Genomic DNA, 9,523 nt, shown 5'->3' with positions numbered 1-9,523 from the left:
ACTTTTAGTAGACTGCAGCATACTGGAATAGCCTTCAATAATGAGGAAAACGTTTAAAAACTACTTTGTTTATTTTTACATTGGCTCTAATCTCCTGTAAAATACGTGTAAAAATAAAAGTTGTTTTGTCTTTAGTCAATGCAGTGACGGTTTGTAGATTGGGTCATTTCCACTTTGAACTTCCATAGTCCAAGTGTAGCAGGTTCTATGGTACTACTTCCTGGTCTCGAACCAATAGGATTCCAAGAACGACATCACGTGTCTTTTCCCTTTCGTCTGTCGTTGTGATTGCTGTGCAGCCAAAAAGTAAGTTCTCAACAAATTCCCGTGGTTTTGACCACGAGTTTTTGGTTTTCTTCTTGTTATTGCTTTGATGAAAGCACGAAGTAATTTCTAGTTTGTAATGAAAAGTCGTCCTCGGTGTTATGCAAGTATTAATAACAGAAATGCGTGCTGTTGGAGTGAACATGCAGTTGTCTCATCATCATAGGCCTCAGTGGCGGTTCTACACTGACTTACTCCCTGGGCGAGTAACCCCACCAGCCCCCCCCCCCCCCCCCCCCCGCACACATGCAAAATTTGACAACAACATCCTGTTGTGTTCCTTATATTCTATTTAGCCATTTTACAAAAAAAATGCATGACTTTTCTAGCCTCGTATTACAGCGGGGGTCAAACTCAGTCACACAGGGGGCCTAAGTTAAAAACACGCTTAAGGTTTTGGGCCGAAGAAGATAAACATTTACTGAACACACTAAAGCTAAACTTTTAAACCTTTTAAACTGAACTTTTTGAACATAAATATGAATAAAAACAGGAACACAAGTTAAACCTTAAATAACTTGTAATATTTTGCTCTCCATAGAAATATATTCTGTCAAAATTATACAAATATGAACATGCTTCTGAACAAAACAAAGAAAGCCTGGAAATATTAATAAGAAATTACAAATCAAATAATTCCGTTTTTTTGTTGCTCTTTTATCATTTTTTAGAGCATTTTTTTTAGAGCTGGACTCCTGCTTCATTTTTAGCAATAATTTCTTAATGTGTGACGTCCTGTGTGTGTCTTTGTGAAACATATCAGAGGGATTAGATCTAAAAAAAAAAACTTATTGTGATTGATATGTTTAGGTCTTATAAAACATTAAAGACTAAATCATAGAACTCATCAGTGGGATTATTCAAAAAATATTTGGCATTTCCCTAATTTTGTGCAACACCAACAGTAGAAATCCTCCAAAAAACCTCAATCCATAAAAAATGGTCTGCGCTCATCCCCCCTCCCCCTCCCCTTCCCTCTGACACACGCGGCTCCGTCTCTATGACGGGAGCCGCAGCTGCGGCTCAGAGTTGATTGTCAGATAGAAAAAGACTCCCCTCACACCTGTTAGTGTGATTCAGCCAGCCACCGGTGAGTTGCGCCCCCCTCTCGAGTTTTTTGACTTATGTTCCAAAGACTGCCGCAAAGAGGTGTGGCCGCAAATGTCTTGCAGCAGAAGGCGGTGGTCACGTGCGTGTCGGGTCTGCCGTGTCAGAGCAAGGAATTGTGGGAAATAATCCCCATTGCCTGCTTTTGTCGAAATTTGGTTGAGCATGGGTGTTTGTTCTGCCCAATTCCTTTTCATGTGCCTGTTTTACGTTGTTTCACTCTGAGTTATTTCATCTTTTTTTTTTGTTTTTTTTTTTTTTTTTTTGCACCATAAGTGTGAAGAGCAAATAGGATGAAGACATTCTTAACAGTCTGATGTATCAAAATAAAAGTGTTGAGTGCCGGCAGCTGAAGCAATTTCAAATTAAAAGCTGCAAGCTTCCTCTTTGAATATCGTTGACACGCACGCATCGGGCACGGCAAATGCCGCCCCCCACGAAGTGCCGCCCTGGGCGACCGCCCACATCGCCCATATCAAAAACCGCCACTGATAGGCCTTATTGCATTGCAGGAGCTGCGTGTGGTTTGAAATCCCCTTCTCTTTTGCATTAACGCAACTTTTAGCGAACTTGCTCTAATATAAGATATTTTTACGCAAACTTAGAAATCGTTACAAGAACAATTAGTATTCTCATTGTCAAGAGTCCCATCATCTATTAACATTTTACTCTAGTTGCAACCTAGTTTTCAAAATAAAAGTGTTATGAAATTAAGCTTTTTGTTTTACTTTGAAAGAAACTGATGAGAAAAGGACCGAATTGGCCAAGTTCATGTTTAATAAGATACAGCATAAGCTCTCATTAACATTACCTGCTATCAAAGACAATATTTACTTAAAAGGTCTGTAAGGTTTATAGCATGGGACTTTGAAACTGTCACTGGCGTTCCGTAATCCTTAAAATGGTCATGAATGTGATTTATAAATGCTACGAGTTGAACTGTAAAGTCTGCAGAAGTTATTAGAAAATTCTGAGTTACATAATTCTGATTGGTGTGTTTTCATAAGCCATGATAGGATGGATAATAGTGGAAGCTACTGGCCTGAATTTTCAGTTTCCTGTATAGGTTTTGGCATTCGGAGCAGACACCAAAGTAAGAATTTCATAGTGCAGGGAAACACGTTTCTCACTGTGCGTATGACAATAAACCCTTTGAATCTTGAATCTTTGTATCTCTTCATTTAGAAACATTTATGTCATCAGCCACAGACTTCCCAATAAAAGCTGTTTGTTTAATAGACAGTGAACACAGCTAATGAACAAACAGGTTTTGTGTTTATCATCATAATGATCTTATTGATCAGTACTAGGGCTGCACAATATGAGGAAAACTTGCGATATGCGATATTAGTGATCAATATAGCGATAACGATATAATTTGCGGTAAATAAACAAATAGAAAAATAAACAAAATCATTCCCATTTCATTGCAACAGTTTAAAATTATACTCCAAATGACCATCGACATGGGGGACAAACATCTAACATAATAGGCCTCCATCTGATTGGTCAACAATGGGAAGGCGTCCATCTGATTGGTCAAAGCATAAAGGGATTTATTTGATTCTGTAACGCTTCCAAGATTATGGGACTAGACGCATTAATCCGAATTTGTCTCAGGGAGCCCAAGGTATGTAAATGAAAACAAGACAGCGATAAAAGTAAAATGCAATCGATTGTATTAACAGAAAATAGACATTTAAACAATACAAACAAACAACAAAAGGAACCGGGATATGGGTCTGAGTCCTATTGAGTGGTTTCCAAAAGTCTATTGGTTGGGATGTAGTTGAGGTTTCCTGCAGGTGAGGAGTTGTTATTGAGGGTGGAAGTATCACGAGCTCAGATTTGGGTGGCTCGCCATCAAGTTGTAGATCAAAGCATACATAACAAAAACCTGACCTAGAAAGGGTCAGAAAAAAACAAATCAGTCATTTCACTGGGTATACTGAAATAGAGCAGATTAATCATTGTAGAAAGTAAAAGAAAGAAACAATATTATCAAAAATCAAATAGCTGTTTCAAATAGAATTCAAAGTGCGTACACATGTCAAACAATTCCATATCATTTCCGGTTCCGGGTTACACGGCAGGACGCGTGGCGTGCCTCTCTGCGAATACAACTATCTTCAAATTACTTAAAAGGTTGATTTTCAAAAAAGAGAGCTGACCATGCCCCCGAAGAAACCCCAAGAATATGAAGACCTCAAAAAGACTCTTGACATTATTCAAGAAACGCTGAAAAGTTTTATGGAACAAGTGTCGGCTAAGCTAACGCCCCTTTGGGATATGATGGAAGAGTTCCGAAGATTTCGGGCTCAAAACGAGCAGCGAGAAAATCAGGTCGAGATTCTGGAGAAAAGACTGGACGATGTGGAACAGCAAGTAAGGATGAATAATGTCATTCTCACTGGAGTACCAATCAAGCCTCGAGCTAGCACTGCTAATGCTAGCGCTAGCGTAGCTAGCAGTGCTACTAATACGGAGTTCGGTGCAGCGTCTTTGGAGCAGCAAATACATTCATTTCTCACATCTAAAGGGATTTCCCTGGATCTCAATACCATCGAGACCTGCCACCTGCTCCCCAGGAGAAAGGAGACGGATAAACCAGCGATCCTCATCAGGTTTGTGAATCACAAACACAAGCTAGCTTTGATGACCCAAAGAAAACACCTGAAAGGTTCGGCTGCTTATCTGAACGACCATCTGACCAGAAGGAATGCTGAAATCTCAAAACATGCACGGCTTCTCAGGAAGCGTAAGCAGATTGAGAACACTTGGGTTAAAGGCTGCAGGATTTACGTCAAACCGCTCGGTCCAGAGGACTGGTCCAAGGTTCTGGTGGTGAACACCATGAAGGACTTTGAGAAGTGCTTGACCACGGTCGTCTGAAACAACATGGAGTAATAAACCAATGAGCCAAATAATTTCAAGAAATATGACACGTGGATTCCTCACTTTCTCTGTATGTCTGACGTAACCTGAATAACAGCAGAGTTCTGACCTGCAGACAACTTGACCTCAACTTTCACCGCAGCTGATATCAGCTGAAGAAGGATATGGACCTGAATCTAATGTCTGCAGACATAACATGGAAGAGAACTATAAACTCTGTTTTGAACCCAGGAGATCAGCTGTTATCAGTAAAAGAAGAAATACCAACCTTGGACAATCGACAGTTATGGACCCTTTTTACTCTTCCCCTATAGCATTACTTTATTATAAAAAAAAAAAAAATACAAAAAATATTAAAAAAAAGTAAAACAAATGATTATTCACTTATTGAAAATTGTTAAATTGATTGACTTTTAATGATATTACTTCACTTTCTCCAAAAATTGATAAATTTATTCAAAAATCTTTCCTAATGTAGCATAATTTTGCACATGTTTTTAACTTTTGATACTTGATGAAATTTTGCTATGAAAATTCCTGAAACAGTGTTGTCTGCTTTACTGATATAGTATTATGTTTTATTCATATGAATGGCTTTTATAAGTAACATAATCTGCATATAGTTCAGATGACTGATCTGCATTTGCCATGTTGATTTCTAAAATAGTTATTTTTGACGTAATACTTAAGTAATTCATCTTTGTCATGTGCTTTTTCGATATTTTATGATTTTTATTCTGTCTGATAAAAACTGGGAACCGGATATTGATAAATCATGTAATAAAATGGTTATAGTATAATCGGGGTGGGATTATATAAATTCGCTTCCTCCCACTCCCTTTCAAGCAATATTTATTAATATGTCTAATTATCCTAAGTTTGATTAGTTACTGTATGAATGTATAACTGATGTTTATATTGCTGTTGTGTATTATTTCTACTGAATTGCTTGAAATAAACCATTTCAAATCAAAATCAAAATATCAAGGTTCAAGGTAAGTGGATAAAAGTTTTAAATCAAAAATGTACTCTGAAGTTACCAATTAATTTTATTAACAAAGTAGAATAATTTTAAACAAATTAAACTTTCAAATTTCAAACGTTGCGCAACATGGTTTTTCATTCCATTATCTAATTCAAAGAGTGGCCATTTTGGCATCATGGAAATAAAAGTAACTAAAACAGTTCAAAGTGTTCAATTAACACAAAAGTAAAGCGACTTAACAAAATTGCTTCGGCTTGAATTCAGCCGACTAAATTAAAACAACCAAACAAGAACCATTAAATAAAACAAAGTCTCAAAGGTGAGGCAGCATTAGCTTAGCTCTGTGACTATGATAAAGCTTTTTTCTGTTTTCGGTGTCGCGACCGCAAAAACTCACCAATGAGCAGGTCTCTTTGGGGTTAGTTAGTGTCCAAAGGTAAATGCTGAGGTGTCCAAATATGTTCGTATTAAGAAAATGTTTTAGGCGTCCTGGTGTGGCCACAGCAGCAGCAACAGCTGAGAGCAAGAAGCAGCCAGCAGGAAGCAGGAAGTAGCAAGCAGCAAGCAGGAAGTGCACCAGCTGACCAGGAACTTATATACACACCGGGCCTCTCATAATAAGGGCGGGGCCAGGTGTTCACAGTTAGTCTGATGGCTAGTCTGATGCCAAGGGTTACAATTCGTTAAATGCTTCAAGCTGCTAGAAGATTGTTTTAACACATTTTGGGTTTGCGATTTATTGCGATATTCTCCGTCTTTTGCAATATGCATATTGCAGAGCTGGATATTGCGATAACGATAAATTTGCGGTAAATTGTGCAGGCCTATTAGAGATTAATATTGGGATAACTGTATAATTTGCGGTATATAAACAAATAACAAAATAACCAAAAAACATCATTCCCATTTCATTGCAACAGTTGAAAAATTATAATCCAAATGACCCTCATCGACATAGGAGACAAACATCTAACATAATAGGCCTCCATCCAATTGGTCAACAACGTTAAGGCGTCCATCGGACTGGTCAAATGTATAAAGGGATTTATTCGATTTGTTAAATGCTTCAAGCTGCCATAAAGTTGTTTTAACACATTTAAGGTTTACGATTTATTGCGATTTTCGCTGTCTTTTGCGATATGCATATTGCAGAGCTGGATATTGTGATAACGATAAATTTGCGGTATATTGTGCAGGCCTAATCAGTACTGTATTTTTGCCTGTTTCACAGCCGCCGTGAAAGGTGCATCATGGGTCGCCTGGATGGGAAAGTGATTGTGCTGTCTGATGCTACGCAGGGAATTGGACGTGCTGCAGCAATTGTATGTAGATTTTGTTACAATTTTCTTCCAAATTACATTGTAACAAATTCCAAATAGTTTAAGGTTGCAAATCTAACATTTATGAATAGTTTGACCTGCATCATGTCTTTTAGCCATTCCTTGTGTAGACAATGTTTTATCATCAACAACTATTTTCCTATAAGCTATTATTTTGATAAACTGCCTTACTCACATTGGTCAAATCATTTTTATTGGATGTGTCTTACTTAATGAATTTACTATTTAGTCTCTAAATAATTATAAGAGGTCTGTGGATTTGAAAAAATCCATCTGGCAAATGTATTCCTACATCTATAATAGAAAAAAAGGCTGTTAGTAACCATCTTTTGCAAAAAAAAAAAGGGAGAAAAAAACTGTGTTTGCCATGACAGACATAGATGTTTGGAACTAACTCAACCTTTTTAAATTCAGGCTTTTGCAAATGAAGGAGCTCAGGTCACTGCAACAGACATAAATGGAGAAAAGCTGAAGAAGCTGGAAGGAATTAGAGGTAAGATAAAGAGAGTGGTCTGCTGCTGCCATCTGCTGGATTACAAGAGGCTTAAGGCCTGGACAGTGGAAGATTTTTCTGTCATTTTACATCTTAATTGTTATGGATTTGACTTTTAAGTTCAAAACACAACCTCTAAAGCTGTGACTTAGTTTGGGTTTGAGTGTGTGGAGCTTTCAAACATGCTTCATTTACCAAATCATATCATCTTGTGACAAGTTTGAAACAAAGTGCTCAATTTATCAACTTTTATAGCAAAACTTAATAATGATTAAATAAGATGTATAAAAAAAACATACAAAAATATGTATGCTTCTGCAAAACAGCAGAAGTTGTAATATATTTATAATTAACCATAATCCTTAAATACAAGTGTATTTATGTGTTAAGTGGAAACTGCTTATGTTTAACTTTTTGTTTAGCACAAACAAAAACTTTACTGAAATTGTAAATTAGAGGAATCTGAGCATCGCCAACCCTTAACCTCTCTGCAAGTCGCTGGTCATAAGCGACCATCATAGACTGTAGAAGTATTTGGCAGACTAAAGTCTACCAGAAATAAATGGTGGAGAGAAAAAAGGGTTATTGAACGAGTTTTTGCTGCTAAGGCTGTCAGCACATATGCATGTACTCTCACTCATAGAAGAGGATGTAGAAATGCACATTAAAACTGTGTGCACTGATCCGTTTTCTTCCTGATTTTAGGAATCAGAACCAAAGTGGTGGATGTGACCAAAAAGGAGGAAGTGGAAGCTTTGGCTCAAGAACACGCTCATGTGGATGTGGTGTTCAATGTTGCAGTGTGTGTGTGTGTCCCACTCTCCTTCTCTTTAGAGAACAGCCCAACTTATTTGTTCCTGTAAACGGTTGCCTCACTTGTTTACGCCCCTGCTTAATCGCCACTCCAAAGTCCTTGCATCGAAAGGGTTAAATCTCAGCTTGTGCTGCTGTCAATCCTTTTAAAAGGACTACTGCTGATGCTTTGGTAAAGCACAGAGACTGATGACATTCACCTAAACCCCATTTCTAGTTTCCACCATTGTGTTATCCCCCAATAAGAGGCATTATGGTCTGCAGCCTGTGATGACATGCACTAAAGCTTTAAATGTTGGTACAGGTTGGTGCACCATGGCAGCATAACGTGAGGCAATTCAACCACTGCAGCAGATCTGTTGGAGCAGGAAAAGATCTAAAACATTCAGGACAGTGGCCCTCGAGGACCAGGATTGAGACCAGTGAAATACAGTAAGAGTAAAAAAAAAGAATACTAAAAATATAAATGCTTAACAATTTATTTGGGCAGCACCATCATCAGTACAGCATTAGAATTGGGGTAGTAGTATTAGACACGTATTAAAATATTTCAACAAAATACAGAATTCTAAAAACATGAATCAGATACAAAAATAAATTAAATACAAAGAAAATTAAAGCTCTGTCATCATCTTACAAACCCCCTTGCTGAAAAGTTCACTTTAAACATAATTTTTTCTCCAAAGAAGAAATTAAAAGTACTTTAAAGCTAAACATGAGTTCTTATTTAACTATTCTAAGCACAACCAGAAAGATTGTAACAGCTTTGTTTTATACCCAGAGATCTATTTAAAACGATGTGCAAACTTAGTTTATAAACTGCATTAAGTACATGAACTGTGGCGTACTCAAAATCTGTCTGACATGCTGATCATGAATACTGCCAGATTTTAAACAAACACACTGAAAGCACTGCTGAGGTACAAGAAAAAAAGAATAAAAAAATCACACATTGGAGCAAGAATATGTAACCACGTAAAAAAGTACCTGATAAAAAAAATTCTGGAACTTGCATACTACCAAATCCATGAACATTAACTTTTATGAAGACGAAACCTTTTAACTTTACCTCTATGGAGAATAAATAAACCAGGTTTATCACAAAACCATCCTGTTGTAAATCCAACAGACATTTTAATGAAAATGTCAACATCAGCATCTTGGTATATGAGTTCACTTTTTAACCACAGGAAAATATGTATGATGGGATATTTTCTACTAAAATTAAGAAAATCATTTGTTAAATCTAAATAACAGTTACAAAGCCGTCATATCTATCCATTTGGTATGTTCCGAGTCATACCATTTTTTAACTATTCTAACGGCTGATTTTTTTATCCGTTTCAAATTCCAACGGCTGGAATCGCAAATGTCTGGCAGACACAAAATGGTGAGATACATTTTTCTGTTTCATTGAATATAATTTTTTGTGTGTGAAAACTATGGTTAGATAGATTGTTAGATTGAAAAAGAAATAGTTAAATAGTTATGGTTCATAAATATCAATTTCTATCAAGCATATTAATTTAAACAGCCATGGCCCGTACCGAAACGTATATTGGAACC

The 9,523-nt window shown here is 37.0% G+C and overlaps 1 protein-coding gene and 1 long non-coding RNA gene across 2 annotated transcripts in view; one reads left to right on the top strand and one right to left on the bottom strand.

Moving 5' to 3' along the window:
- Positions 1-269: 269 nt before the first annotated feature.
- Positions 270-9,523, top strand: part of bdh2 (3-hydroxybutyrate dehydrogenase 2) — a 56,484-nt gene continuing 47,230 nt past the window's right edge. Inside the window, exons 1-4 of the mRNA XM_023957017.1 lie at positions 270-306; positions 6,543-6,633; positions 7,066-7,144; positions 7,850-7,946. Coding sequence (XP_023812785.1) covers positions 6,562-6,633; positions 7,066-7,144; positions 7,850-7,946 — 248 coding nt within the window. The 5' untranslated portion in view covers positions 270-306; positions 6,543-6,561. The remainder of the gene's footprint in view (positions 307-6,542; positions 6,634-7,065; positions 7,145-7,849; positions 7,947-9,523) is intronic.
- On the bottom strand, positions 3,088-6,084 carry LOC105354166. Its single transcript, XR_908844.2, has 2 exons — positions 5,709-6,084; positions 3,088-3,333 (listed from the first exon to the last, which is right to left on the bottom strand). It is a non-coding gene; the product is annotated as an uncharacterized LOC105354166 (long non-coding RNA).

The sequence above is a fragment of the Oryzias latipes genome, chromosome 1 (assembly GCF_002234675.1).
Source record: "Oryzias latipes chromosome 1, ASM223467v1".
Taxonomy (NCBI): domain Eukaryota; kingdom Metazoa; phylum Chordata; class Actinopteri; order Beloniformes; family Adrianichthyidae; genus Oryzias; species Oryzias latipes.
Note: the sequence above shows the minus strand (reverse complement) of the source record. Positions and strands in the feature narration are given on the sequence as shown.